This window comes from Paramacrobiotus metropolitanus, unplaced genomic scaffold, assembly GCF_019649055.1.
Source record: "Paramacrobiotus metropolitanus isolate TYO unplaced genomic scaffold, Prichtersi_v1.0 Parri_scaffold0000024, whole genome shotgun sequence".
Taxonomy (NCBI): Eukaryota; Metazoa; Tardigrada; class Eutardigrada; order Parachela; family Macrobiotidae; genus Paramacrobiotus; species Paramacrobiotus metropolitanus.
In genome coordinates this window covers 1,002,184-1,029,870 of record NW_026570244.1, presented here as the reverse complement: position 1 = coordinate 1,029,870, position 27,687 = coordinate 1,002,184, and the positions used below count along the sequence as shown (strand labels likewise).

At 51.2% G+C, this 27,687-nt stretch overlaps 6 protein-coding genes across 6 annotated transcripts; 3 read left to right on the top strand and 3 right to left on the bottom strand.

The window, feature by feature from the left end:
- Window positions 1-220: 220 nt before the first annotated feature.
- LOC129587215 (uncharacterized) lies at window positions 221-5,960 on the top strand. Its single transcript, XM_055480838.1, has 4 exons — window positions 221-1,456; window positions 2,927-3,023; window positions 3,203-3,916; window positions 4,131-5,960. The coding sequence occupies exons 1-4, from the start codon at window positions 631-633 to the stop codon at window positions 4,261-4,263; spliced, it is 1,770 nt and encodes a 589-aa protein (XP_055336813.1). The 5' UTR covers window positions 221-630; the 3' UTR covers window positions 4,264-5,960.
- On the bottom strand, window positions 5,706-8,623 carry LOC129587217 (importin subunit alpha-3-like). Its single transcript, XM_055480840.1, has 9 exons — window positions 8,107-8,623; window positions 7,947-8,039; window positions 7,449-7,836; window positions 7,233-7,367; window positions 7,050-7,175; window positions 6,831-6,938; window positions 6,523-6,766; window positions 6,288-6,385; window positions 5,706-6,218 (listed from the first exon to the last, which is right to left on the bottom strand). The coding sequence occupies exons 1-9, from the start codon at window positions 8,208-8,210 to the stop codon at window positions 6,207-6,209; spliced, it is 1,308 nt and encodes a 435-aa protein (XP_055336815.1). The 5' UTR covers window positions 8,211-8,623; the 3' UTR covers window positions 5,706-6,206.
- Window positions 8,624-8,785: 162 nt separating this feature from the next.
- Window positions 8,786-13,868, top strand: LOC129587214 (golgin subfamily A member 2-like). The gene is made up of 12 exons (XM_055480837.1): window positions 8,786-9,233; window positions 9,307-9,572; window positions 9,997-10,105; window positions 10,204-10,305; window positions 10,464-10,648; window positions 10,710-10,857; window positions 10,919-11,258; window positions 11,317-11,408; window positions 11,572-12,066; window positions 12,195-12,354; window positions 12,417-12,523; window positions 12,578-13,868. Exons 1-12 carry the CDS (start codon window positions 9,129-9,131, stop codon window positions 12,884-12,886), a joined length of 2,418 nt encoding a protein of 805 aa, XP_055336812.1. The 5' UTR covers window positions 8,786-9,128; the 3' UTR covers window positions 12,887-13,868.
- On the bottom strand, window positions 13,802-16,272 carry LOC129587216 (uncharacterized). The gene is made up of 4 exons (XM_055480839.1): window positions 15,448-16,272; window positions 14,825-15,359; window positions 14,749-14,766; window positions 13,802-14,689 (listed from the first exon to the last, which is right to left on the bottom strand). The coding sequence occupies exons 1-4, from the start codon at window positions 15,601-15,603 to the stop codon at window positions 14,079-14,081; spliced, it is 1,320 nt and encodes a 439-aa protein (XP_055336814.1). The 5' UTR covers window positions 15,604-16,272; the 3' UTR covers window positions 13,802-14,078.
- Window positions 16,273-16,974: 702 nt separating this feature from the next.
- LOC129587316 (cytochrome P450 2J4-like) lies at window positions 16,975-19,259 on the top strand. The gene is made up of 5 exons (XM_055481005.1): window positions 16,975-17,416; window positions 17,565-17,683; window positions 17,787-18,405; window positions 18,477-18,718; window positions 18,781-19,259. Exons 1-5 carry the CDS (start codon window positions 17,172-17,174, stop codon window positions 19,098-19,100), a joined length of 1,545 nt encoding a protein of 514 aa, XP_055336980.1. The 5' UTR covers window positions 16,975-17,171; the 3' UTR covers window positions 19,101-19,259.
- Window positions 19,260-20,534: 1,275 nt separating this feature from the next.
- On the bottom strand, window positions 20,535-26,508 carry LOC129587289 (homeobox protein engrailed-2a-like). Its single transcript, XM_055480958.1, has 4 exons — window positions 26,406-26,508; window positions 25,123-25,719; window positions 21,246-21,433; window positions 20,535-20,987 (listed from the first exon to the last, which is right to left on the bottom strand). The coding sequence occupies exons 1-4, from the start codon at window positions 26,503-26,505 to the stop codon at window positions 20,742-20,744; spliced, it is 1,131 nt and encodes a 376-aa protein (XP_055336933.1). The 5' UTR covers window positions 26,506-26,508; the 3' UTR covers window positions 20,535-20,741.
- Between the last annotated feature and the right edge of the window lie 1,179 nt (window positions 26,509-27,687).

Below are 27,687 nucleotides of genomic sequence, written 5' to 3'. Positions count from 1 at the left end.
GCGAAACATTTTCACCCCCGAGCCGTATTTTTATTCCCCGGCTTGCCATACGTCTAATGTCGCCATGCCCTAGTTGAATAGCCCGCCCCGTGGGCGGCTGTGCACAACCGTAACATGGGCGGGTGCCTCTATCGCCGGTTGACAGCTACGACTACTCGGGGCGGTTGCCCTCTTATAGAAATTAGAAATGCTTTTCACGGAAGACTATCACAAAATTCATTGCAGACTTTGCGATTCTAGAGTCTAGAATCTAGACTCTTCAGAGTCTGCAATATCTCAGCGAACATCTTCACATACAATTAAGTACGGCAATTTTCTTGCAAGAGTTCTTTATGTTCAAAAACCGTTGCGAACCTGACACATGATACATGACAGAATCAACACGACCATTTCGTCAGTTTTCGTGATCAATCAACGTTATTTCTACATGATCGGCGTGAGGTATCATTTCCATGAAGGTGTGTTTATACTTGCCACATTCCTTCATTGACGTATGAATGCGCATCAGGGAAATGACGGTAAATAATAATAATATTGTGGCAGCTGTTGATATCAGGATGCATGCGCAGCGCTAATTAACGCCAGCTTGTGAGAACTGGCATTCCGCATTGATTATTCTGCCAACTTCCAATGGCCATGGAGGAAATTACCTCCTCGTGTCTCGGCAGTCCAGCTAGCGAGTGCCGGCGGGTGGGGCACCGCGTGGCCTGTAAGAACACGGTGATGGTGCCAGTTAAACTGGCCGACGACGGTAGCGACGTGTGGTGTTTGGGATTTATCGAGGACATGGCTGGCGACGAGATGTACATTAACTTCCACTGCACTAGGCTCGCGCCGAGGTGGTTGCCGTCCCACGCGGTCTTCCCCCACGACGTCGTCCACCCACCCCTTCCTACGAGTCAAAAGAGCAGGGACGTGCTGGTTGCTCTGCGCGCCAGCAGAGAGGCGCCGCTGGTGTTTGAGGCGGCGAGTGTGTTGGTGTGGGGCAGCCGTTGTCGGGTGTGTTACGTGGCGACGACGAGCGGCGCTCGTCGGCATCTGGTTCACCTCGTGCAGCTAGCGGGACGGCTGCCGTCGCAGCCCCTGGCGGGCCGCTGCCGACGGCAGGGACTCTACGCCAAATATGTCCTGGCCCTACCCCTAGCTATGGATGCAGGAGATGACACTCCTCTCGGCTACAGCATCGACGAGAACCGCCTCCACTACGAAGTGAAGCACTCGCGCCACGATCTGCAGTCTAGGCCGGGCCGCTACCATTATGTCGGCGGATACGATAACCGATTCTACTTTCGGGTTCAGAGAGACTCTGTGCGGATTATATGCTGGGAATACCACGTCTCTTTCTGGACTGCAGAACTGCTGCAGCGCGGCCTCCGCCGACTTCTCGACAGTGGAGCGCTGGCAGATCGTTTACCGTCGCTAGCGCCCTGGATTCCAGCCGTGCCACCGGCGAACTGTAAGCATATCAATTTACTTGAAACTACACAGTACAGATACTGTGGTTTATTATGTAATTACTGCGGTTTATTATGTATGTATTTTATTATGTATTACTGTGGTTTATTATGTAATTTATTAATATGAACATTACGGGTAGAAGTATGTACATACCGTTACTGCTCTGGCCAACGCCTGTTTACAAATCTCATGCGAACAGTTTCGAAAATATTTTTCCCGCGTAAGTTGCCGAGTTGCCCCAGATGATCTCCGATCATCTGATAGACGAGTTGCCCCAGGTGATCTCCGATCACGAGCAGAGAGTGATAGGATCGGAAGCGATACGAGAGGATACATACCGGGTGGCTGAACAAAATATCGATCTACTTTACGATTGTGCACGGGATCCGTCCAATACTTACTTGAGTGTCATTATCTTAGTTTCATTCGAAAGGGCAATGTTTTTAACGTAGAAATTTTAAGTCAAACAAAGATTTTCTTAAGACTGAACTCTTTTATGAATTATTTTGAAAAATTGAGTAGATTTCGAGGATGTCCTGGAAGGGAAAACAATACTAGAAATTACTTACCCATTCCGAAATTAAAAATTGCTGCTTCTCAGCTACATTCTGTAAGACGTATTCTCTGTGTATCCTGCCGTTTTCAGTGTTCGTGGGTATCCCGTATCCATCGTGTATCGTGTGAATTAACTAATTTAAAAAAATTCATGTAGGATTATTCGTAAAAGGACACCGCAGAAATACGTAAAAGTACTTACGCCAGCAAAACTTAAACGTGGAACAAAAGTAATGATGATACGAGGTACATCGGATGTAATTAGAATAATTTATCTCACGTTAATGTTTTGGGTAGAGGGGTTGTTTCGTGCTTTTTAGTATAAGGAATGGCAATACATATTCTATCAATCGGCTTTGACCAGTGCACGGAATAACGGAAACTCCACACGAGTAATCTCATGAAATCCGCAAGAAGGGTTTTTGAAAGCAAATTTCTGACCAGCTCTTTAAAAGCTAATCTGTTTCAATCTTATTTTGGAAGGGCAATGTATTAGTTACATTTTGAAGTAAAACCCGCCTTTCTTGTTGCGACCCTACACGCAACCAAAAATTTTAACGAAACTGCTCATTAACATGAAATTAAAAACCGGGATTTTTTTGTTACAAGGTGCGCGGACTGCAGCAACTCGTCCAGCGCAAGCAGCATGTCCACAACTGCTTTATCATTAAACGAAGAGGTATTCCTCTAAAGTCTAAATAAAAACAGTTGCCAATATTCAAAACGCCCATACGTGAAAGAATGGCCACGAGATGATCTGCAGCATGTTCTGCAACCTGTGACACGAAAAATTTTCACAAGATTTTAACTGGCAAAAAAATAAGAAACGGATTATGACTGTACTTGTCCTGGTAGCTGGTAGTGCAGTGCCGTTTTCTGCTGGTGCTTACCGAGGTGAAATACGTATTTCCAGTTTCCGACCAAGGAGTGCAAGTCCAGTCCTTACCACTGGAAGTCCTTGCGCAAGTCTTTGAGCTGGCGGATGCGGTGAGCCAGGCCAAACTAAGAAGGTGCATAGTTGACTGTTTATTCAGCATTGACAACGTCTGCGTGTTGCGATCGCGATCACTGCAACTCGAAACGACCGCGTGCAGTTCGGGAATGCGATAATTATTGTGCCGCATTTTGCCAAGCTTCCCGCAAGTTGAAGTATTACGGTATGTTGAGAGTGGCGCATTTTCGATTGCAGAGTGAGTCCAGTATGGAACGACGTGTTGGTCGGCTGGAAACCGGCACTGGTTATTGTCGACATGGGTCTGCGCGTGGAGAGCGTGGACAAGGACAGCGAGATGTTCCGGCTGGGCCGTTTGTTGCAGTACGCCTTGGGTGGCAGCGTGCGCAGCCTGGTGTGGACCCGCTGGACGCCGGGCTTGCACGTGCACAGCAACAACGAGACCAGTACGGATTACGATATCGCTGTTCTGAGCAATCTGGTGCGCATCGCTTGCACCGGCCAGCAACTGCAGCGCATCCTAATGCACCGCTGCGTCGTGGAGTACGAGCTGGGCGGGTGGTTCTCTAAGCGAGCGCTGCGCTGCTTGACGCCTCTGTCGGAAGTGTGTGCACAGCTGCTGCTGGTCGACTACGCCATGAACAACATGCTGTACGAGTTTGCCATGGGCGCCCCCGGGGTGTACATCCCGCGTACTTATCGCTGGCGGCCGCCCTTTGGCCGCAGCTTGCCGGCGCTGGTGGTCAGCGTGCCCATTCTGCGGCTGGACTGCTGCCACGGCGTCACTGCCAATTACAACACCATGTTGGCGGCCATCATGCAGCACCTCCCGCCGTCACCGCCCTTGCCGGACCTGCTGCGCACGGTGACCGCGTTGGGAGCGTACTGGGACTCCGTGGAGCCGGCAGACCGGAGTCGCTTCTGGGAGTCTGTCCGCTACCTGCTGCGCTTGTGAGTCGCGACGCCCGCCTCGCTTAGCCTCGCTACTCTTATTATCAGTAGCATTATTAATTAAATACTGTACTATAGACGCTTGTTTATTGTACGTACTTGTACGATTATTAATACTGTTCAAGGCCATTAGGAAATCACTAACTCCTACGGTAGTCTGCTAGCGGCTGATTACTGAATCCCTGATTAGCGTTCTGAATCCTGCTTGTTGCAGCACGGAACCGGTGGACCCCGCTGCTCCTGACTCGCCGCCCTGGGCGGACGTCCAGCTGACGTCGTCGGCAGTGGTGCAGTTCAACAGTATAACGCTGTTAGTTCTATCGTCCATGTGGCAGATGGTGGACTGATTCGCGTCCAGCTGTACAGCTGCCTTGCCAGTTCGGCCCACAGCACAGCGAACATGGGACGTGCCACTCTGCAATGCATCGCTGTCAACCCTGCCGGAAGTATTCCGAAACGAGGAAACCAATAAAGCCCGTCTCCTTGCACAATCCAAACCCGAAGCCGGTATTTGGTTGAATGCCTTACCTTCAGCACACATCGGCAACCACCTAGACGGCGACGCCTTGCAGATATCGGTCGGGCTGAGGCTGGGCGCAGTAATTTGTGAGCCACATTTCATGCGCGAAATGCCACAAATTAGTGGGCATGGGTTGACCCTGCACGTACTCCGCCGGAAGGGATGCTCGCAACAGCGGGTTAATTGAACAGCATCGTATGCCGTTCTTTGGTTTCAGGGGGCATACCAGCGAAACTCGAACCCCGCGGCACATCCCATGCTTCCGATCGTCGCCCGGACGGATGCACCGCATTGGCATGGAAACGCGGAATGTGCTTAGCATGGGATGTGACCTGCGTAGACACTGTCGCTCGGTCTCACATTAAGCTCACTTCCGCTACCGCGGGTTCCGCCGCTGCCCATGTTGAAGACAAGAAAACCCGATTGGACGCGTATCTCCAAGGCAGATACATTTTTGCCCCACTAGTTTTTGAAACTCACGGGCCATGGGGAAAGTCTGCATCTGGCAATCGGGAAGCGGCTACAGCAGCACACAGGCGAACCTTGCATACTCGAACTTCTGCGCCAACGCCCATCCATCGAAATCCAACGCGGCCTCCGCACTCGAGACCATGGACGGAATGGAAAATTTAAAGGAAATCTTATTGTTGTAACGTACTATGCTTTTGTTTCGAAGTTGAACTGGTGACTGGCTTGTGCTAATACAATAGTTCGGCCCAGTTACCATGCCCTAAGTCAGTGTTTGCCCCTCGTCCGGAGACATGTGCTGCAGCGCCGTCTGGCACTTCACCTGTTGCTTCCGTTATCCCAGCCATACGGCAGCAGACGGTGACCAGTGACCAGTTTTGTCCAGTCCACCGCAGATGGATCGCTGCGTTGCACTGCGGCCGACGGTGGACCGGGCGCATTCGGATACCTGCGCAGGTCGCCAACCTCGGCAGTCTGCGCCTGCCCCACCCCTTCCGGCCAGCCTGATGACTGCGCCAATGCCAGCTCACATGTGCATACTGCACTGGCCAACAAGAAGCCCTACCAGTGTGAGCTGGACTAGTCAGCTTTTGGCGTCACAAATACAACCGATACGGGGCCGGATATCTTCCCGGTAATAGTATGATTTCGTAACATGCTCCAGCTGTACATATGCTGTTTGTATCGTTCAACATCCATGTGCATTATTACGCGATCACAAATACATGTATCAGCACGGAAATGACGGAATTCCAAGTCGCCACTGCCAGCCGGCGCAGGGCGCACATACATATACATACGTATCGCGTAGAAATATTACTGTAGCAAAAAAGGCTATAAAGCCAGTAAAAAGCAGTGGCTAACTTTTAAACTTTAGGCACTGTCGAAACATCATCTGTGGGTTACAACACTTGTGAACGGTTATTGTAATTCAGTACGAGTACTTCTACTCATGCAGGCAATTCAGTTAAGTTTCAAATTCAAAATTCCAATATTATAACAAGAAATACCAGCACAACCGCCGATGTACAGACTACAGATAAGCTCATGCCACGCACATCCACATAAGTTTAATTTAATGTACACAGTTTGTAAAAAAAATCAGATCGACAAAATTACAAATTAAACTCGAGAAATAATCCGGCTAAAAGAGAACATGCAGGGGTACAACAAATACTACCTGCCGACTGCCGAGCGTACATGTGCGTAGCGCATTCACCGAGTATTGCCCAAAAATCGGGAAAATCTCCATTTCCGGTGTCTTATTCTCCACACCGATGCCAGACAATCCAGAGTACCAATTCAAATTTCACTCTAGCACACAAGAATCACAAATGCTTCAAAAGCCGTGGAAACGATCAAATGGCGGGGATGGATGCTTACCGCGTCGGCGGCGTGGAAGAGCTGGTCCAGCGTGGCGCAGGCCGCCTTATGCACGACCTCGTCGTCCGAGCACTGCAGATTCTCCAGATGCACCAAGCCTACATCAATACAAAGGCAGATTAATTAATCTAATAAACACCAAAAGAACTACCTAATAAATTACTACTTATCGCTAGTGCATTGACTCCATTCAAACAACGGAGATTAATCGAAACCGTTCCCTTTTAATACGCACCGAGCGACGCCTGCAGGCGACCGCGCACCGTCCCTGAGAGGCCGCATTCGGCCAGCAGCTGCACTAGTTGGTCCAACACTGTCAGCACGCGGCGCAGCGTGGCCGTGTCGCGGGTGACCAGCGCCGCCGCCAGCGCCTCGAGGGCCCCCGCCTCCAGCACCGCCGCCAGCTGCTCCCTCGTGCCCGACTGCACGATGCGCCCCACGATCTGCACGGCCTCCAGCGACACACTGCCGTCTTTTCTCTACGATTCAACACTCCCGGCATTGATTACTACCATCAGCGTGGGGGAAACGTTGCACACGTACGTTGTGTACATGGGCAATCGTCTGCCGCAAGAGACCCGGAATCCCCACGATCTTCAGCGCGCCCAGCGCGCAGTTTGTGGCCATCCGCTCCAGACACACCAGCGCCAACTGCATCCGCCATAAGACAACATAATTAATTTATTTTACAAATAAATATACATATTTTACAATTTATTGGATTTTATTGAATGATTTATTGCTCATTTTCTTTTCCGGTACCTTTTGCAGCTGGCGGTTGGTGTTGTTGAGCACGTGGGCCAGTTTGGGAATGCAGTCGCAGAAGGGGACGAGATCGTCGCCCTGGAGGGCCCACAAGAGGCTGGCCAGCAGCCGAAGCGAGGGAAACTGCGAATAACCTCGTTGAAAAAGTCAGCAGAATGAAAGGAAAATGCAGCAACCGACCAGGCACTGATTCCGCTCTTTCACCGACACATTCTTCACCAACACCACGATCTTGTCGTCCTGACCAAGACGCTGCGCCGTCTCCGTCGACGATTCCGACAAGTACGTCAAACTCCAAATGGCATTAATCCGCACCTGTATTTAAAGGAAAGTACTGCATTGTCAGCAAAACCGGCAGAAAACGTTTTCTTCCATTTATTTATATTTTAAAATCACCGTGTGATCGTCGAGCGAGGACATCCACAAGAGCTTGGGCAGGACCTCCTCGACCACCTCCAGGGGCAGGGGCGGCGGGGAGGGGCGGGCGAGGGTGAGCAGCAGCCAGCTGAGGAGGCGCAGCACCGGCCGCGGCGTGGCGGCCTGCAGCAGCACGCGCAACCGCCCCAGGAGGCCGGCCTGCAGCGCGACACAGCGCAGCTCGGCGTCGTCGGCCAGCAGGTTGGCCAGGGCGCCGGCGGCCTGCCGCACCACCGGCAGGTGCGCCGAGTCCAGCTGCTCCAGCAGGGCGTGCAGCGCGCCGTCCGCCACGAGGGGTAGACAGCATGCAGCGTCGCTGGCCGTCAGGAATGTCACGATCCACGCCGCTTCCAGCTGCAGGCTCTCACTGCAACGAGCATGTTAAAATCCAAAAAATACTCAAACACAAGCAATAAAAATTTGAAAAAAAATTTAATTAATTGGATAGTAATTCTGGAAGAAAACAGATGGGCTTACTCGACATGGGGTCCCAGCACGTCCACTAACAGCGGCAGTGCGTTGGTCTTGAGCAGGTGGCGTGGCGAGCAGTCATGCGCTTGCAGCAGATTTCTGCAGGGAAGAGTTACACGTACTTTTGCTGGATCTGGCTGAATGCAGGACACTGAGGACAGTCTACCTGAGATTCTGCAGGCCTTGGTATTGGTGGGCCAGGTTGGGGGAGCGCATGCGGACCAGGCATCGCTGCAGGGCCTCGTCCGCGTCCAGGCGACGCGCCTCCATCCGCACTGCTTCTTCACAGCGCCAAACAATCAACAAGACCCTCCAGTCAGATTAGCGCAACGACAGTTAGTAAGGTCAGATTATTTCAAGGAGAAATCACCAATTTGAAATCCACCATCAGAGCCATAGTAAATTATGATCGAATTCTGCCAAGAGTACTGTACTCTCAGTACTGCTACTTTTACAACTCCACAAGATCGTTTCAGCTATAGGATGGTCATATTAAAACAGGAACAAGATTAAACACAGTGTTCCGGAATGTTGCATTAATTTTTATTTCAGATGATAAATTATAATTTAATATTAATGTTACAATCATCTATCATCCTGATTCATCAGGAATTAGAATTTATTCAATTTAAAAATAATTACTTAATACTCAATACTGGACCGAAAATCGAAATGCTGGAAAACTGGAAAAGAAACATGAAGGAAATCCTTGCCCCCCAACGTTTGCTACGCACGGTGCAGACTTCGGCACGCCACTGGTGGCGTGGACGAACTGCTAACGGGTGACTGCTACGTACTCACATTTCCTGAGCAGCACGTGTATTTCTGTATGCAACGTGTACAGCTTGCTAAACACAGCAGCTTCTGTCTGCCATCTGTTTGTCTAATCTAAAAAATATTTGTCACGACTCTTTTCCTAGAGTACTTTGATTGCAAAGAAATTGGGATTTTCTTCCACTGACCACTTGAGATCCTTATGCATAATACTGATGGTGCGTGCATGTTAACGTTCCTGATACAAGGTAGATGTGCGGTGCGTGCGGGATGGGAAGCACGAGGATTCTTATGACGACGAGCAGCTGAGCTTTTCGCTAGCTGGAAGCCAAGGAGCGCGAACACATTTTGTCCTGAGTTCTCGTAGAGTACTGCGGCTGCTATTCCCTCCTGATTGCTTCTCTTGGCGACATCATGTCCTACTCGGAATTGGCCAAGTTAGCGTCGTCGGACGGCGCGGAGGGTCGCGCGACGGCGGGGGAGGAGCGCGATGCGCGGCTCTCCTTGGCGCGACAGAAGGTGCGTCGTTGGACTTGCTTCTCAGTTTGCATCACTCTGGGGCAGTTTGTAATGTAAATGTATGGCTGTGCAGTTGAACAAGTTCCGCAAGAAGAAGGCCACGGCGCAGGACACCGCGGACAACGTGTCGGAGACGGCGGAGGAGCTGTCTGTGTCGGGCTTGTCGGGCCGCTCCTCGCCCTCGCTGGACTCCCTCGCGGGGGCGGGGGCCTTCGCGGGGGGCGCCCCGGTCAGCGCGCCTGTCCTGCCCTTGTCCATCCCTACCAGCCACATTCCCCAGCCAGCGCGGAGTGTCGACGGCGCATCGCCGCGCGCATCCATAGGGGAAAACGGCGAAATGTAAGAACAATTTCCTACAGAAAATCCAAATAAAATTCCACATTGGAATAATCAATTACCGCAATCAATCCTCATGATGTGCACTGCTTACAGAATAGACAATAATTTTACTGTTATGATTCCCGAATCGTTTCTCATGCTGCTTTTTTTTAGATAATGAAAGGAATTTTATAATATTATTTCTGACCTCTTTCCTGGTATTTTTGTAAAGTATTGTTTCTTAGGTTTCAATACGTGATTAAGTCCTGAGTAAATATTTCTGTTTTCTTAGGTTACAGTATTGCAGTTCGTGAATTGTTCTTGCGTTGTTGTCTTTATTGAAATTTTTCTTTGCCATTGTTGTGGTGTTTTGCAGTATATTTGTAAATTATTTGGTTTTACTACGGCTGACTTGCAGTATAGTTTAATTTTTGATTACTTGCAGGAGAGATTTATTGCGGCAGTTGAGCCAGCGCAGTAATCCCGCGGAAGACGGTCTGGCCAACCACCGGCCCGAGGTAGCGCTCTTCTCGCAGGCCGGCACGGATGAAATGGTAACTTATGCACCTGCCATTCAACTGACCATATACAGCGTGAACGAATAAATGCGTTAACGGCAATTGTACGGACTGTTTCTGTGTGCATTCTGCAGCGCGAGACCATCCAGCGACTGCGGCAGGAACTGGACCGGGAGCGCTCCAGCGTCGACTCCCGCCTCCTTCGCGAACACCACAACCTCCGCGAGCAGCTCAACGTGAGTCTGTTCAGTACTTTCCGTCGTGCCGCTTATATGGATATACATAAAAACAGTCGTAATAAATTAAAAATAATCGTGAGATATTGGTGTGCGGTGCGTGGGAATAAATTATTTGTTCGTTGAGTGATGAATTATGGGGAAATGGCGGTTGGCAGGGACACATTCAGACGATCGGGATCCTGGTGGCGGAGAAGACGGAGCTGCAGGCGGCCCTCACCCGCGCCGACCACATGGCCAAGAAGAAGGCCGTCGAGGCCGAGGGGTACGCCAACAAGCTGGCCGAACTGCGCCTCACGCTCACCGAATGCGAGCGCCGACTGAACGAGACACAGATGAACGGGTACGTCGGTAATATTCTCGGTACTGGCTGCAGTCAACGGTTAACGTGGCGTGTTTATCAGCGAGCACACCAGCCACAACTTCCACGAGCAGACAGAACGCTACACCCGCCAGATCGCCGATCTCCGGCTGGTCGCCGAGCAGTCGGAGAAGACGGTGGAGACAATGCGCGATGAGCTCTTCGAGGCCAGGAAGAAGCTCAACCTCAAGGTATATCCCTTCTTTTTCCGGTATTTTTGATCGTCAGACCACAATGCGGTCTTTTGCGCAGGATGCGGAGACGAAACGGCTGGAGCAGCGCCTGAGCGATGTGGAATCTCAGCGGGTGTGGCAGCGCGGCGCCGCCGACTCGCGCGAGCAGGAGCAGGTGGAGAGTCTGCAGCGCGATAAGAAGGCGCTGGAGTGGAAGGTGCAGGAGTACCAGCAGGAGATGGCCGCGCTGCGCCGCGACATGGACGCCCTCGTCGGCCGCTACCAGGCCGCGCTGGCGCAGGCCGCCGCCGCCGCCCGCCCGCTCATGCCGGAGCGGGAGGACGCGGATAAGGCGGAGGAGGCCGTCAAGGAGAACGCGCAGCTCAAAGCGCAACAGGAAGCCCTAATTCGGGAAAACGGTCAGCAGTGCGTCGACTCAAATATTCGTGCATAAATGGAATTTGATTTGTGCGGTAGAATTCCTTTTGAACTCCGCGGCGCAGCAGAAAAGCCTCATGGACCAACTGCAGCAGGAGAAGTCTAAACTGGCGTCGGCCAACCAGCAAAAGGTCAGTCCATGCCAGCCGCCCAGGGAATCGGCTGCTAACGGTGATCGCAGCTGTTGCTGATGCAGTTGATGAAATTAATTTATCCAGTCAAATTGCTGACCGATTAATGTTGAAAATTAACTGTAATCTAGTGAATCTTATATTTTTTATGGGGATTTTATAGAGCGACGCCCTGCAGCAGTGTGAAGCGCGTCTGCACGAGCACAGCCAAGTAATTGCGCGGCTGACGGCCCTGAACGAGCAGCTGGCCGCCAGCGCCAGTGACCGCAGCAGTTTACTGGCCTCCGTGGAGAGCGACAAGGTGGCGCTGAGCCGCGCCGTCTCGCAGAACCACGAGCTGAAGCGGCTGCTGGACGGGCTGACGGTGGAGCTGCAGCAGGAGAAGGAGCAGTCGTACCAACTGCGCACGCAGGCCGACGCCGTCGCTTCCGGCGCCCCGCGTTCGCCCAGTCGGAGCCTGATGCACTCGCAGACGGAGATGGCCGTTCCCGTTAATACGCCGGCCTCGGCCAGCTCGCAACCGCAGCCGGCCGCCCACGCCAGGGCCTTCGAGGGGAAGATCCGCAATCTGGAGGACGAGATGCAGCTGTACAAGAACCGCGTCATCCAGGCCGACTCCGAGGTCATCTACCTCAAGAATGCGCTGCGCATCAAGGAGGTACATTAATTGGTGTCAAGAGCATTAATTTATTGGATAATATGTGGTTAATTTGTTTATTAATTTTTAAATGAATAATGTATGTATGATTTTTACCTATTTTATTTGACTGTTGTGGGTGTTTGTAGGAGGAGTCGAAGCTGTTGGAGCTGACGGAGCGCGTGGGCGCCTACAAGACGCTGGAGCACAAATTCGTCGCGTCCATGAAGCAGAACGCCGAGCTGCAGGACCAGGTGGACCAGCTGGAGCACGTCATCCTGCAGCTGCAGGGCGAAACCGAGACCATAGGTCAGAAAGCTTAAACCAACCTTTCCCTCGCACAATCCCATTTTAACTGTACAATCGTGTAGGCGACTACATTGCGCTGTACCAGAACCAGCGCACCCTGCAGAAACAGCGCGAGCTGGAGAAGAGCCAGCAGATCCAACGTCTCTTGGAGGAGCGCGAAGCCATGAAGGTATGCATCGTCTGGATAACGTGTTAATGTTTCTGGCACGTTGTGTTTGTGCAGCTGAACATTGCCAAGCTCTCCGGTTTGCTGCGCGGCCGCTTGCACGAGCCGGAAGTCCCGCCGCACCGACCGCACGCGGAGGTGGAGTCGGGCGACACGCCGGACGCCGCGGTCCATCCCGCGGAGAACGGGCACGCGGCCGGCGCGGAGGCCGACGCGGGTGCGGAAGCGACGATCCTGACGCTGCTGCAAGACATGGACGACCTCGTCCACACGCCGCCGAGCGCCGCCGGTGCGGCGCCCGCCCACCGGCCGCTGCACCACACGCCCTACTGCCCCTGCTGCGTCGGCGTACTGCGGGTCGTCTGAACGCGGGGAAACGTGGAATTTATACAGAAGAAGCTATTTATTCGCGGTGTTTGTGGATTTTCTAATGGATTTGCCAGCTGTGAGATTTGTATACGGTTTTTGTGTGTGCTGCCAGATGGATCGCTGATATTATTACGGGATAGTGGTGGAGGTTTTTATCGTGTTGAAAATTGCCGGGCTTGACCAGTGCTGACTGAGACTAATACAAATTTATACAATTATCAAAAACGGATGCTGAAAATCACTGTCACGGATGTCACTGTACAGTTTGTTCCATACATTGAAAAACAGAGCGAATCACGGTCGGCACCAGCAGCTTCCGGAGGGGCTGCAGTGGCCGTTGTTGAACTTCCAGCGCCGGCCGTCCGGCCCGACCATGGGCACTTTGCAGCAGTCGTTGCAGTTGTTGGACACGTCCGTCGCCTGGCCCCCGCCCAGCGTGCAGCGGTCACAGCAGTCGCCAAAGTCCTTGCACACGTTGTGGTCCAATCCGCGCATCACCGGCACGATCGCTAACACGACCAGCGCGCACACTAGGCAGACGTGCGAGGCGTTCATTCTCAAGCTTTTATCTTTAACCGGCCAAAGGAAAAAAATTCGAAAATACCAAGAAAAATATTTTGGTTTCCGTGCAACCAAAAGCAAACTGTATATCGCTTGGCACAGCGGAAGCGTTTCTGCAGCCTTTTTAACGCAAGCCATATAATGTAGTGAATGTAAACGCCTCCGGCTCGTGTATTAATCACACCTTTCACCCGGCAAATTCACGGAAACGGCGAGATAGGTTTCTGCACGAGCAGTGATTATGTATCTATCTGCAGCTGTTTTTTGTCGGCTTGTTGTTGTTTTTGCGCTAATTAAGGAGAATTTTGGCCCGGTTTTTATCAGTGAGTCATAGTTATTTTTTGTCGACGTACCGAGTGAGTCAACGCTTATGCTGCGCCGACAATGGTTGAGTAACAAAGCGGCAGCCTCCATCCGTTCGACAAAACCCAGCGGCAAGAAAACAGAAAAACATTAGAAAAAATATTTCGCGTTTCCGGTGTATAATGGCTTGCCAACCGGAAATGGAGAAATATAGCACAGTTACGTGTTTATTTACACGTTCACCACGCACGTGTTCAGCGCTGTACAAGCAGGACACAGTTAAAGCAGTAAACTACATAAATAAAACACGGCAACAGAGGATTTTTTAAGAAAACACCGGCACCGTCGTGGTCTGTTTGGGCATGGGGATGCAGGTGCAGAACATGTCCTTATCCGTCGCCGGTTTGCCGGTGACCGCGGCGGTACTGACCGGGAGCGGCGTGCTGGTCGGCGGCAGCAGGCCCGGCGCCGGTTCGAAGCCGGCTTTCGCGTCAATCTCGACGCCCTTGCGCAGGAATCCCTCCAGGACGCTGGGCTCCACCGCCGTCGGGGCGGCGGCCCGCGGATCACCCACTTCCGGTGTGACGTCGGCCTGGCGCATCCGCTCCAGGGCGCTGACGAGGTGGGAGGGCAGGACCAGCTGGCGGGGGGCGCCGGGAAAGGTCACGCCCAGCCGCTGCATGTCGGCCAGCAGTTCTGCTTGCTCCCACCCGCCGGCCGTCGATTCTCCGCTGGTCTGGTTGGTCCGTGCGGCGCTGCTGTTGAAACGCTGGGTTGTATTGAGAGCCTCGCGCAGCGCCTCGTGGATGGAGGGCGTGGGAGCGGCGCTGCGCCGGCTGCGGAAACCGATTTCCTCGCTAAACTGCCCCGCTCCGCTCGCTCCGTACGGCTGGTTGAATCGCATCGGGTTCATCCCGTTTAGCAGATAATAAATCACTGAAAAATTGAGTATCAAAATTTCCTGTGTAACCGGCGTGACCTTTACAAGAACTTACGTGGTAAGACAGCCGCATCTGCAAAAAAAATAAAACTTTATCAAGTATGAATGCTTTATTTAATATTATTACGCACTCATTGGATCAGCTGTGTTGCCGGCATTGAAAGCCGGACGGTTGTTGACCGGTCCGATAGGCGACGAACTGGGAACCGCGGCAGGAGCAACCGCCGGCGCATCCCCGTCCAGGTGGCGCTCGAGATTATGCAGCAGCGCCTCCGTCAGGACCGGGGGACTTTCCACTTCTCCTGCCGCCCGGGGCGGCGGCGGGAAGTTGAGCGGCTGGTGGCCGGCGCGCGACTGCATAACGACGGGATGCGCTGCCGCCGCTCCGTCCATCTGGAAGCCGGTGGGCGGGGCGACGTTGGCGGTGTCGGCGGTGGCGGCGCCGCGGCTGATGAAGAGCGCGGAGGGGATGCCGATGGCCAGGGCGCGCTGCAGTGGGTGCATGCGCAACCAGGCCGACTGCTCGATGTTGAGCAGTTTCAGCGCAGATGTCGAGAGGGCCGCCGCGCTGTTGGACGCATTAATGGCGGCCGTGTGCGGGGCGACTTCTGGTTGGACATCCACGCTGTTTATGGATAACGGCTGGACGATGACCTGCCGGTTGACCTGACAAAGTGACCGGAAATTAGTCGTATTCAGCCGCATGAATGCCGTTTCAGTACTGATATTAATTACATAATTATAGACAACTTACGGTGTGGGCACGGCTCGCCGCTGACGGCAGACTCAGCACCGGAAGGGAGAATCCCTGAACCACATTGACGGTCACTGCAGCGCAGAGCGTAATTAAATAGACATGCAGGAGAAAGCTCCGCTCGCCACGAATGATGGACGTCAGGCGCGAGGCCATCGCGTATATATGGGCTATAGTGGAAAGGTCACCAGTCGACCCTCAACAATCAATCGTCACATCGTTGTAATAATTGCATAAAAGTTATAGTGTAGAAAGTGAATTTCTGGCCGGTTACGCTGTGCAAATCACGTCTGTTGCTGCTCGTAGTGATTAACGGCAAGAACTGTTACGGGTGTCTGTTAAGACCGGGACCCATGCGTTGTAGCGATACTTAATACCTAACTGAAGGAATTACGAGCATGAAGCAGGTGACCATCTTCGACGTCGGCAGTTTATATACGTTCAGACTGTCCGCTTAGTGTTACTGGCTTTGCTGTTAATCACGCTGTCCAGTCTGTTGTTTGTTCAGATGTAAAGGAATAGCGGCAGTGTGCTACGTAGAACGGCGTGCCAAACGATGTCTTGATGGTAATTAATCGCCGACAATTAGCCGGTGTTGTCTCTCTACTGCATCTGCGCCAACAACAACACATGCACCGGACGCGGCGTGTGCGTAGCGCGATCCTCACCAGCAGTCGGCGCTGACCGGAAGCGGCACTCAGCGCCGCGTTGCCGGATTCGTACGGGCGGTGTGCGCGGCGGACGAGAGAGCGAGCGCCAGCCGGCTCCGTACCGCCGCGGTACAGATACAACCGCTACATATGCCGCACAGGTACAATGCGCACGCACTCATCAAACAACGGGAATTACTCGTATTGAGCATAACACGACGCTGCATCGCCGGCGTATCTAATCTGCAATGACAGAATTCGAAAGGTTTCTTGGCTAGACCACTGTACCATATCGGACGGACCTGCGCTATCAGTGCAGTTTACACACCAACGATTCATGATATGCCTTACTCGTCAATGTTATAACGGCAGGTTGCTACGCGTGCTATCTGGTTCAAACAACCGGTAGAAATGCTGATTTACCATTTTTAATTAGGGATGTTATGGTCATACTTGATATTATACTTGTGGACTTCATAATTATAACGTTGTATACACCCACAGTCGATAGCGCGGTGTGTATGACTGTGCACGTGGGTGGATACGCGTACACATCATTTAGTTAATATTAATTTTCAAGGTCAGTCACCAGTGTACTCTGTATTAACTCCCTTTTTATTAAAAACCAATGTACTTTACAATAAATTGCCTGTTCGTGGCCGTATTTGCAATTGGGTACACGTACACAAACACGAGCCGCACGTGCTCTATGCAGAACTGTGCGAGTACATACATACTTGTTGTTTATGCCTGCCGGTGCGAATGTCAGCAGACTTTCACCAGACGTATCAAAAGCACAGTTGTACAGATTATGTACGAGTACATAGTCGCTGTCACTAATACTGTAATAAAACAACTGCAATCGGACCGGTTATAGTCCATAGACTCCATACCGATAATCTGCCTGCCAAACCAACATTTTACAGCCACAGCATGCGCATGCGCAGCACAGTCTCGCTTCCGTAGATTGATACAGTAAGAGTCACAGCGCCCGGGATAGAACGTTTGGTGGTTTTCTTAAGAGGGAGAGGAAATATACGCGAATAACTTCAAACAGAGGTCGTTTTCGCAGCCATGTTGACAACGGTTGGTGTGTTGGTGGGGAGCGCGGCCCTCCTGGCGGCGGTGCTGTACTTCCTGCAGCGCTGGAGCAGCTCGGCGCCACGGCGGCCGCCCGCGGGCGGAGCGCTACCGCCGCAGCCACCGGGCTGGCCGCTGCTCGGCAATCTGACGCTCATGCTCAGCCGCCAACGCCACCGCCTCATCCAGGCGGCCGGCAGCCAACTGGGCGGCTGCATCACTCTCCAACTCGGACCCAGGTACGCACTGCGCAGACGGCAGCCCTACTGTTGGCTGGTAGCGTAATGAGAGCGCAAAAGCATGTTTTAGGCAGTACACTCTGTGGGCGGTTGCCATAGCGACTACATGTCTTAATGCAGAATTTGAACTAAGCATGGATACTCATAGGAAGTCCGTGTGGATTACATCCTATGAATACTTCCGAGAGGCCGTGATCAACCACGCCTGGGAGTTTGCCGGACGTCCGCCGGAAATGAGGAGTTTGGACGTTATTGCTGGCGAGCCTGGTACGTTACGCACCTTGCGGCGCGGTCGACACAGCAACGCAGAAGCGCTGAATGCCGGTTAGTATGTGTTGCTGTGTAACATATCTTCTCCGGATTTCTGTAGGTATCGTGGCCAGCGGCGTCAGTGAGGAAGAGCGGGAGATCCGCAAGATCACGCTGATCAGTCTGCGCAGTTTCGGCTTCGGCAAGTCCAGCATGCAGGAGACGATTCTCCACGAGGCCGACGAACTGATCACCGCCTTCCGCCGGCACTGCCCCGCCCCCTCCGAGGGGCAGTCGTCCCGCCCCTTCAACCCCCGCAACACGCTGGCCAACGCCTCCGCCAACGTGATCAGCTCGGTGCTGATGGGCAACAACTTCCAGCAGGGCGACACCGATTTCCACGCGCTCAGCGACGACCTGACGGAGGCCATCAAAAAGGTCATGATCTCCCAGCAGGCGCGAGCCTTCCCTCTCTTGCGCCTCTTTGTCAGTCGCAGGCTCAAGACGGCATACAACACCTTCCGACGCACGTTCGCCTTCCTGAAATCCATCGTCGAGGAGCACGTCGAACGGCACCAGCCGGGAATGCCGCGCGACTTCGTCGACGACTGGTTCGACAAGGCGGCCGACGAAGCGTCCAAGGCCGGTGATAAGGCCGTCTTCCGAGCGGAGAGGCTGCCCAAAGTGCTGATGGATCTCTTTATCGGTGGCTTCGAGACGACGACGACGGCTTTCCAGTGGTAAAAATGCAGGCGGAAGACTTTCCCACGGTTAGTCAATGCTGTGACCTTTCTTTTCCCTTTTAAATTAGGATCTTCCTGATGCTGTTGCACAACCCGGACGTACAGACCAAGATCCACGAGGAAATGGACCGCGTTCTGGGGTCCCGTTCGTCCACTTCCGGTCAGCAGGTGACGCTGGAGCAGCGCGACGCGCTGGTGTACACGGAGGCGGTCATCTTGGAGACGCTGCGCAAGTACCCGCTCATCCCCTTCGCCGTGCCGCACATGTGCACGCAGACCACCAAACTGGGCGACTACACCATCCCCCAAGGTAAACAGCTACTTCCGGTGACCTTTAAGTCTCCGGCACTAACCCGGCATTGAATTAAATAGGGACGCAGGTGATGCTGCACCTGTTCTCCATCCACCACGACCCGGCGCTCTTCCCCGAGCCGGAGCGCTTCCTGCCCGAGCGCTTCCTCGGGGCGGACGGCCGGTTGACCGTCCCGGAGCAGTTCGTGCCCTTCTCGGCGGGCCGGCGCTCCTGCATCGGGGAGCAGTTGGCGCGCAAGGAGCTCTTCCTCTTCTTCGCCAACATCATGCTCAACTTCTCCATCCACCCGCCCGCGGCCGGCGAGTTGCCCTCCCTCAACGAGAACGACGGCATCGTCATGTACCCCGATCCCTACGAAATCATCCTTGAGGAGCGCTGATTGCAGGGATCGACGTGCAGTGGGCCGTACCGAACTGGCATTCAAGAATTCGCTAGTTTTTGATAGAATAATAAATATGTTTTCTAAGCCTTGGCAATCGCGCCACCGCCGCACCGTACACTAACCGTACTAACGCAGCGATATAAATCAGCCTGCTTACAGTGATTTTTTCCATTAGCAGGTTCTGTCCATAGTTTATTCAAATTCAAAATGGTGCACGTGGGGTATGAGCGAAGGGTGACCTTTATTATTAGTAATGATCCGAGGACAGTGAGTGGATGTTATATACAAAGTAGTTATTCCAGTATCTTATGTGCACGTCGAGTTCACCCCGGCCCATTGTGAGACTGGTATGCATGGTATCCAGTATCCACTAATACTATCCAGGTTAATCAGGTGTCGCGCGCTCCGCTGCTGTTCACACACTATCAGTTATCCACCGTTCACTACAACTGCTGTTGCTTCTCCCGACATTCTCGTGTCCATTGGGCCACAAACAACGCCACACGCGCACCGTAACGGTATAAGCGCGCATTTGGCAAATCTACCGATTTCCTAGCTGTTCTGATCTGTCTTCCCCGCACCAGTGAAATTCATCCGTCTTCGGCATTTTGTGCCGCTAATTGCCCTATCGCTATTATCCTTCTATTCCCGTGCCAGTGACATAGCTAAACGACAGCCTGGGTGGCATTAATCTACTGGCCACTGGCCGGAGAAATTTTGTTTGTACAACTTACAGTTTTATTCTTATTTATTTGAATTTTTATGAGTCACAGCTCCTCCGCATTCAAAACTGAGCAGAGCGTGTATATTAATTACACTGCATTACAACATCTAACTTTGCTACCGCTGCAAGCAAAATTCACACGAGAAATCTAACAAATGCCGGTAAATATTCAGTACATGTACGAGTACTGTATAAATGGTACGAGTACCATATATCATTAAACTCATTATTATTCTCATGTTAACTGGGACAAATTCTTTATTTGAGTGTTTTTTATTGAGCGAAGCTCGCCAAGGTACATAATGCGATTAAATTTACACAGTTATTATACTTGTCATTGTCAGTGCAATGTATCGTACGTCCAAAACCTAGGGTATGTCATACGATTTATTAGTGTCATATAATACAAATATTCACGCATGCATAGATACGTCCGTGGACTGCAGCACAGGACAGCAACAGGCGTTTCTTCATTTTCTTACGATACATTGCACGCAGAAACAGGTATGTTAGTCGCAGTGCATGTCAGTCACTGTTTTCTTTGCAGTTATTCGTTAACGCTTTCATAGTTAATCTGCAATACTTTAATGCTCTACCAATTTTAATATTTTCACAAGAATTAGTTTAATATGATTGAATATTATATATATTATTTAATTTATAACTTTCGCAAGCAGTGAATTACTGGGCCTTTATTGGCGTTGGGTGCAGGGTAAAAGTAAGAGATACACACTGACCAGCCGCGTTTTAACGACAATGCATATATCGTAATAAACGATACATAAATATCTGTAAGTACATTCGTTTTGGTACAGTAGCGAGGAGTAATTAAGCAGCGAGACGAGTATATTGATTTTCGCCTTTATCGGCCGCGACGCTGACGCCGATCTTGCATCAGCGAGGGAGCCGGCTGATCAGGGAATGCCGCGGGGGAAGGGCCGGTGCTCGGAGGATGCCGACGCGCCGCTGCCGCTGCTGTTGGCCGGCGAGGGCGACCGGGATTGCGAGCCGCGACTGTGGGCGACCGGGACGCTGCCGGTGGGGTCCAGGTCGGTGTCGGTGTTGGCGTTGTGCTGGTAGAGGCCCTGCGCCAACAGCGACAACTGCAGCGGGTTGCGCGCGCCGCTGGCCTTCTTCAGTTTGGCCCGCTTGTTCTGAAACTGGACGACAGAAATTACAGCAGCGGTCAGAATGCGCCAGGACCACCAGTCATCATCATCAGCGCTATAATGCCAACTTGTAACAATACTAATTGACCCGCTGTTTTACAGTCGAACCAGCGGGGCAGCGCATTCCGCTCCCAGCTAGACTTAAGACTAGCGTATTTGACCTTTCCTTGTTTAACACGTTTCTACTAACAGCAAGTGCGGAGATCAGAGTGTGTTGTGTACCGTAGTAACCGGTTTACTTGTACATACCCAGATTTTGATCTGCGACTCGTTGAGCTGCAGACTCTTGGCCAGCTCCTGCCGGCGCTTCTCGTTGAGGTAGCGGTTCTCCTGGAATTCCCGCTTCAGTCGCTCCAGCTGCTCCTGCGTGAAGGCCGTTCGCGGCCGCTTCTCCTCCGGCTTCCGCTCGCGCCGTTTGCAGCGCCGCGCCCGCGGTCCTGTCAACCACACAACTATTCAATTACGCATCATAACAATCACGTAATTACATAATTAACCGGCCCGTTGCTCCATATACAGTACCTATGATATTCGTAATATTCCTTACTGTATCGCATGCATAAACGAATGATGCACTTAATTAGGTAAAGAGTGACAACTCAATAATATCATGGCATAAATACATATTCATAGTACTGCATTCTTAAATTGCTTATATAGGTGTTTACTGTACGTATATATACACGCATGCAAAGGTCATGCGTCTATGTATATGTATATATTTACACATATATATACGTACGTATACAATTATATACACTTGTAAAGGTCACCCATATATAGTGCTATGCCGTTTTGGTATATAGCTGTAAGCAGTAGAGTCTGTATATGGATGACCTTTAGGAAGTTGACCAGGATAATTGGGTGTTGTTGTTAACATGCCGGGTCTAGAGACCCGGATGCATGTGCGGTGGGAGTGCGTGGATGGATCCCGGCTACTACTAGCGAGCGGTGCGCCTCAGTCTGTGGCAGTGTGCTAGACGGCGGTGGTTGATCGAATTCAGGTGAAATTAAGCGTGATGCACAGCGCACATTCATGCAATCACGGCTCATCAAGCAATCATGCTCCTCTTTAATGGGCAACAGTTTAATTTGAGCCGGCCGCTTTGGACGGCCACTGCCGAGTGGCAATCGAGCATTTATCGGGGCGATCACGCTGCGATAATTGCCTTATTTACTCTATCTGCGCCGCCCCCGCTGCTACTCTTGCCGCACATTATCAACTGCATTTCTGCCCTTCCTGGCGCAATCAGCCGAGAGCTTGCGACATGATCCCGGCAGCAAAGACAACTGATACTTCTTATATTACTTGGTGTTCCATCGTATGCATGTATCGCGGCGCCGCAGCCGGGATCGCATGGATATCGCGTGCTAATCCCATTGGCTACTTGACCGGCTCTCATCCGTACAATTGACAGTTACCAGCAGATCAGGCGGCTTATCGCGCGGCGCGCATGCGCGGTATTCAATTCCGCCGGTATTACAGCGGTAATATCCGTGTAATCGGCAGAAACATTGTGCCGGTAACCGAGCGGAAAATTCATCTCTGCCGCTGACCGCCGTGTCAAAACCCATTACACGTCCGCGTAATGCCATAACAGCGCTCCGTTGGGTAATTCTCTTTCCGAGGATCTTCTCCCATGTTGCCGGTACCGCGTGCACGCAGACTGAAAATTGCCTCTTGCTCGGCTCTAATCCGCACAAATCACATTCCGCAGTTTAATTTCCTGTGCAGAACACGCATTCCGCGGTGGCCGAGCGATGTGTGCGTGTGGCGATTAATAAGTGTTCGGTTGATTTGAGTTGGATTAGGAACGATGTAGAGCAACGTTAGTGACAACCGGAGTCAGGCCGATTTAATTAGTAATTATTGTCAGCAGCTTGTTCAGTGCATGATTAAAATGCCGATTGTGTGTATATCTATAGCGGCCGTGTCAGGTCGGGAGTTAATTAAGTATTTAAGCGGCGACGTTTAACGACATTGTTTACAATCAGTAGTTTATACACGGGAGCCGCCGGCACCGTTCAGGTATATATACTTTATATGTCCGCTCCGCTGCACAGCGTATTACACGGTACACGTGTACTGAAAGTGCAGTTCTTCGCGGCGGGATAATATAATCGAGTGGAAATTAATTTGGCACGCCGGTTTGATTGGATGCTGATTGTTGACCGGGGGCATCGATTCGATCATTCGATTCGCTGGCAATAAATGCAATATTAACCCGACCGTTGCCGGCATGATGCAGCGCTTAGGCAGGTATACATCTTTAATGGTGCGACGATCAAATCCACTTACGGCTCTTAATCATCCTTTGATTGCCAATCACAACCCGCAATAACACCGTCACATTAATACCTTATTGCGCGTATATATACGCCCATCCATATAAAAACAAAACCCTTTCAGGTGCAACTGCCTCTACGTGTACAAGAACATACAGTCAACATAATGTATTAAACATTACATCAAAGTTTAATGTGTTTTTACCGGCTGTTACTCAACGCACAGTTATGTATTTCACGCAGATCACTGCAAATTTGCAAGATATTCCAGATGCCGGTAAATGCTAACGTTATTTACTTGATTTCCAAATTATTTAGTTCGTTTTACTCCTACCATTTTAGAAAAAATGCATAAAAAATTAATATAAATGCCGTTTGGGCGGCAGGATTAATAAGACAAAGCTAACGGCTTTCACGCTCTGATATCTTATATTAATGCCAGAATAATGATGTTGCAGTGGAAGAAAGACGAGTGATGAAGCTGCGAGGGAGTGGCTGATTGATCTAGCTAACTCGATGGAAAAACAGGCATGCCTGCTGCAACTCAGGAGAATTAATCTGCGTGCAAAAATAACCAACGGCTCGAATGTCTGCCGGTTTCGTTAACGTTGTCGGCGTCGGCAGGCATTTGCGCGAAGACGGCGAAGGAGCAGCAAATGAACACAGTGTCTAATTGTTACAACTGGATTCAATTAAGCGACCCCATTGCGTTACACTCATATTCAGGCTAAGCAACGCTACTGTGCTGGCAACCAGCAGCCGCTCCATTTCTCGCTGCTAACTGAAGCATGACCGCCCATTGCAGCTTCATCTCTAAACCAGGCAGCCTGAAACCGAATCCACGCTTTATTCTATTAAGCGGCCGGCCGCTTGCACTGTGCCTGCTGTTAATGTAAGCGGCAGTGTCCAGTTCAAAAGCGCCGCTTGCTGGCCACACCAGACTCACTGGCCGGCACAGTATAATCAGTGCGTCGCGCTAATTGACTTGTTCTCACAACACCATAAGTAATCACGCTCAGACAATCATACAACCACTGCCGCAGCCAATACTATCAATCAATTACTGCCTCATCAATGCAATACACCTAATTAACCAACTAACGAAACAGCGCCACTGTTTTCCCGCTTTTTACACAGACGCCAAGACCAGCCAATAATTATAATATTATAAGCTACCAGGTATGTAATCCAACGCTGATTGCGGTCATAGCGCAGTTGTTTTTATTAAGTAAAACTGGTCACTGCTCCAATGGAAAATATTCCCATCCTACCGCTAAAACCAGACGTTTTTAATTAACGCCCGCTTACAAAGTTGCCAGACTCAGAAGCAAGCTGCTGGTTAACAAACCAGCCAACGCGCAATTCTGGCAGTGTGCTACTTTATGAGAGCATATTTTACCGCCTTGTAATTGATAATAATAAAGTTAAGTGAAATCAGTTCCGTCCGTCGGCGATTACCGCTGCACTGTTCTTGCACGCGTCGGCGCAATCACTGCCGCGGGCTCATTAAGTTAAGACGGCTAATTACTGTCGGCATTTCCACTAATTAATGCTCTCGCCTAAACTGCTTTACAACTGACGCTTTTTTATCCAGAAACGACAAGGTCGTGCTAGATTAATTTCTAGAGATCGCCGGAATTTTGACATAACTTATTTCAAAAGTCCGGCTCTTAAATGTTATATACGTAGTTCATACAACATAGTACGTTCGAGTACATCTTCCACCGTATTCCAAAACATTTCCGTTTCGGTCGAAAAATTAGCATATAATTGTCGTTTGCCTATGCGATAAAGTACCAGTCACTCGAACTGATTAAATTTGCGTCACTCAGTGACTCACCGCTGGAGGGGCGATCGGAGTAGCGCGTGCAGAAGACCCAGGCCGGCCAGTCCTGGTTGGCGCCGTTGCCGCCCACCGACGACGGCGAGCCCGTCGACGGGGAGGAACGCGAGTCGGCCGCGGCCTTGACGTGCGTGCCCTTTCCGCCGCTCTCGGGATGCGCGGCCTCCCCGTGCCGCTCCTGCTCATCATCCGCTTTAATGGTGTACTCGTTGCTGCGCGATTTATTATGCCGATCCCAGCCGAAGTTGCTGTACACGGCGTCCGTCGGCGGCGTGGCGGTGCGGCGCGGCCGATGGCGGCCGGGGTTGTTAAGGAATTGCGCCGTGCTGTGGCTGTAGTAGGGACTGAATTTGCGGGATGCGGGGTGCAGCGGCGGATGGGAGTGGGCGTGCGGCGGGGTCAGCAGTAGCGGAGAAAAGGTTAGCTCTAGGTCCGGCTTGCAGCGCGACAGCAGTCCCGGCGGGGCGCGTCCGAAGTCCGGGCGCAGGATGTTCTCGATGGAGAACTTGACGAAGCTCTCGGGGGAAAGGTCACGCTCTTCCTCCTTGATGTGCACCAGCTGTACACCTCCGCTGAACTGGCTGGACTGCATTTCTGCCCAGTGATTAAGCCGTTAAGAAAAAAACAAAAATAGGAAGGTTCAGTAAAAAGAAAAGGTCACGCAACAACGTTGGGATGAATGGAGGACAGTTGGTTGTCTGATAAGGATGTCATGCGGCGGCGTTGGGTAATCAACGGCAGCGAATAATATCGTAACGCAGCACTACACTGATCAGCGAGCGATTTGACTTGACGTCTTTTTTGCAGCTCGTAAGCGAGTGAATGCGGCCGCGCCTGTCGAAATAAGGCAACTAATAAGCTTTTCTTCGAGCCACTCACACTAGCCTAATTCGCCGTGGCTGTTTGCTTCTCAAAGCGCTCCCTGTGTACATATCTCTATTATGCAGCCAAATAGCATAATTATCGCTTGTACACAGCACCATAAAAGCGGGCCGGCAACGATATCGTTATTTCGTTATGTGGATACAATACAGACATATTTTTCTCCAAATACCGATGCCGGGCAGTGCGGTCTATGTGCTGACCAATCAGAGCGCGGTAAACAGTCCGCACTCCGCAGGACGTACAGCGCCGTGCGGACGACGCTGATTGGTCGCTGCCGTTGCGATGGCTATTTTCAGCCGGCTTCGTTGGCTGCTGGCGGCGGCAGCGCGGATTACAGAGCTGTCAAATTGCTACAGTGGAAAATTAATACGGTGTCGTTGCGGTAGGTACCGTACTTGCAGTTTCGGTACGTACGCGATGCAATAGTTGTGTTTTTGTGGCCGTGGTATGATGGCAGGCGGAACATGTACACGGTGTTATTATGGTGGATGGCATTATGTTGGCGGTGGTAATTGATGGATATTGCGGCAAGTCGCAAGCTGGCCGTATAATTTCGCCGTCAGAATTGGAAATGATTCTTCTGACAGCCAGATATGATGATAGTTCATCATGCGCCCACCAAACATGTTCTACAGCGCGTACCGGAATATAGACTGTGTTATACAGTACAGCATTATTACAGCTATAACAACATCAGCCCGATCACTGACATTTATTAATTTCACATTTAGTTTTTACGCTGCCATCAGAACGCCGTAGGAATGCTTAAAGCGCCTTCAGCTATTAGCATTAGCGAGCAGTTGTACCTTCATTAGCTATTTATTCGTTTGTACAAAGACTGCGCTGCACGTAAGTACCGAATACATGTCGAATGCCGAATACTACACCACGCTGAGACTGCGATGCAGACTGGATGTAAGCTAATGATCCGGTTGTAAGCTAAACTGTTAACGCTGACGCCGAAATGTACCCTATTTGTGCCATGCAGAACATTGGGCAAGACCCCACAAATGCCGGTCCGGCCGATGTCGATGTCGACGGTGGAGGCGGCAGGAGTACCCCGGAAGCCGGGCGCACTTTGCCGGGTAGTGCGTACTCCGTAGTAGTAGCGTGTGGATCAGGATACAGATGTACATGTACCGGTGATGGACCAGCCAGCATGATTAATAATAAAATTGTCGAGTCTTGGCAGCGGCAGCTGCCGGCGCACCGACATTCCAGCCTACACAGGCTGGCTGCAGTTCGCTTCCGCTTCCCCTGCCCTTTAACGGGAAGGAACGGGTTTGCCGGACGAGAGCAGATCGGCGGTAATAATACAAACCACTCAAGCATATTTTTTTTACGAAAACATGTTAATTGCAGCTGTAATTTCCGTTTTAGATAGTTACTTGCCAGTGTTGGCTGTTAATTGCATCGATTAATTATTCAGTTATTGCTCACCTAATGAGTTATTCAATATGACGAGATAATGCTTTCTCTGAAGTCTGAACTACCATCAACACATTAATACAGTTTATTACATACAGTACCACCGCTAGGCGGTAATTAACAAACTAACAGAAAAGCTATCGTTAAGCATTTAATACGACAAACATAACAATGAACAGCGCCAGCGGTAGTGTACATACCTGTACAATATAAATCATAATAATATTAAGTAGCACAATTTTCTTATAT

What these genes read in the sequence shown, in the direction of transcription:
- LOC129587215 (XM_055480838.1), top strand. Translation starts at nt 631, where the DNA reads ATGGCCATGGAGGAAATTACCTCCTCGTGTCTCGGCAGTCCAGCTAGC. An exon ending in AGCCAGGCCAAACTAAGAAG is followed by an intron (nt 3,024 to 3,202) that starts GTGCATAGTTGA and finishes TTTCGATTGCAG; the next exon opens with AGTGAGTCCAGTATGGAACG. An exon ending in GTCCGCTACCTGCTGCGCTT is followed by an intron (nt 3,917 to 4,130) that starts GTGAGTCGCGAC and finishes TGCTTGTTGCAG; the next exon opens with CACGGAACCGGTGGACCCCG.
- LOC129587217 (XM_055480840.1), bottom strand. Translation starts at nt 8,210, where the DNA reads ATGGAGGCGCGTCGCCTGGACGCGGACGAGGCCCTGCAGCGATGCCTG. An exon ending in CAAGGCCTGCAGAATCTCAG is followed by an intron (nt 8,040 to 8,106) that starts GTAGACTGTCCT and finishes TCTTCCCTGCAG; the next exon opens with AAATCTGCTGCAAGCGCATG. An exon ending in CGATTGCCCATGTACACAAC is followed by an intron (nt 6,767 to 6,830) that starts GTACGTGTGCAA and finishes GTTGAATCGTAG; the next exon opens with AGAAAAGACGGCAGTGTGTC.
- LOC129587214 (XM_055480837.1), top strand. Translation starts at nt 9,129, where the DNA reads ATGTCCTACTCGGAATTGGCCAAGTTAGCGTCGTCGGACGGCGCGGAG. An exon ending in ACCTCCGCGAGCAGCTCAAC is followed by an intron (nt 10,306 to 10,463) that starts GTGAGTCTGTTC and finishes GGCGGTTGGCAG; the next exon opens with GGACACATTCAGACGATCGG. An exon ending in AGCCCTAATTCGGGAAAACG is followed by an intron (nt 11,259 to 11,316) that starts GTCAGCAGTGCG and finishes TTTGTGCGGTAG; the next exon opens with AATTCCTTTTGAACTCCGCG.
- LOC129587216 (XM_055480839.1), bottom strand. Translation starts at nt 15,603, where the DNA reads ATGGCCTCGCGCCTGACGTCCATCATTCGTGGCGAGCGGAGCTTTCTC. An exon ending in CGGCGAGCCGTGCCCACACC is followed by an intron (nt 15,360 to 15,447) that starts GTAAGTTGTCTA and finishes TCACTTTGTCAG; the next exon opens with GTCAACCGGCAGGTCATCGT.
- LOC129587316 (XM_055481005.1), top strand. Translation starts at nt 17,172, where the DNA reads ATGTTGACAACGGTTGGTGTGTTGGTGGGGAGCGCGGCCCTCCTGGCG. An exon ending in ACTCTCCAACTCGGACCCAG is followed by an intron (nt 17,417 to 17,564) that starts GTACGCACTGCG and finishes GGATACTCATAG; the next exon opens with GAAGTCCGTGTGGATTACAT. An exon ending in CGACTACACCATCCCCCAAG is followed by an intron (nt 18,719 to 18,780) that starts GTAAACAGCTAC and finishes TGAATTAAATAG; the next exon opens with GGACGCAGGTGATGCTGCAC.
- LOC129587289 (XM_055480958.1), bottom strand. Translation starts at nt 26,505, where the DNA reads ATGCCATCCACCATAATAACACCGTGTACATGTTCCGCCTGCCATCAT. An exon ending in CTCCGATCGCCCCTCCAGCG is followed by an intron (nt 21,434 to 25,122) that starts GTGAGTCACTGA and finishes TGTGGTTGACAG; the next exon opens with GACCGCGGGCGCGGCGCTGC. An exon ending in AGTCGCAGATCAAAATCTGG is followed by an intron (nt 20,988 to 21,245) that starts GTATGTACAAGT and finishes TCTGTCGTCCAG; the next exon opens with TTTCAGAACAAGCGGGCCAA.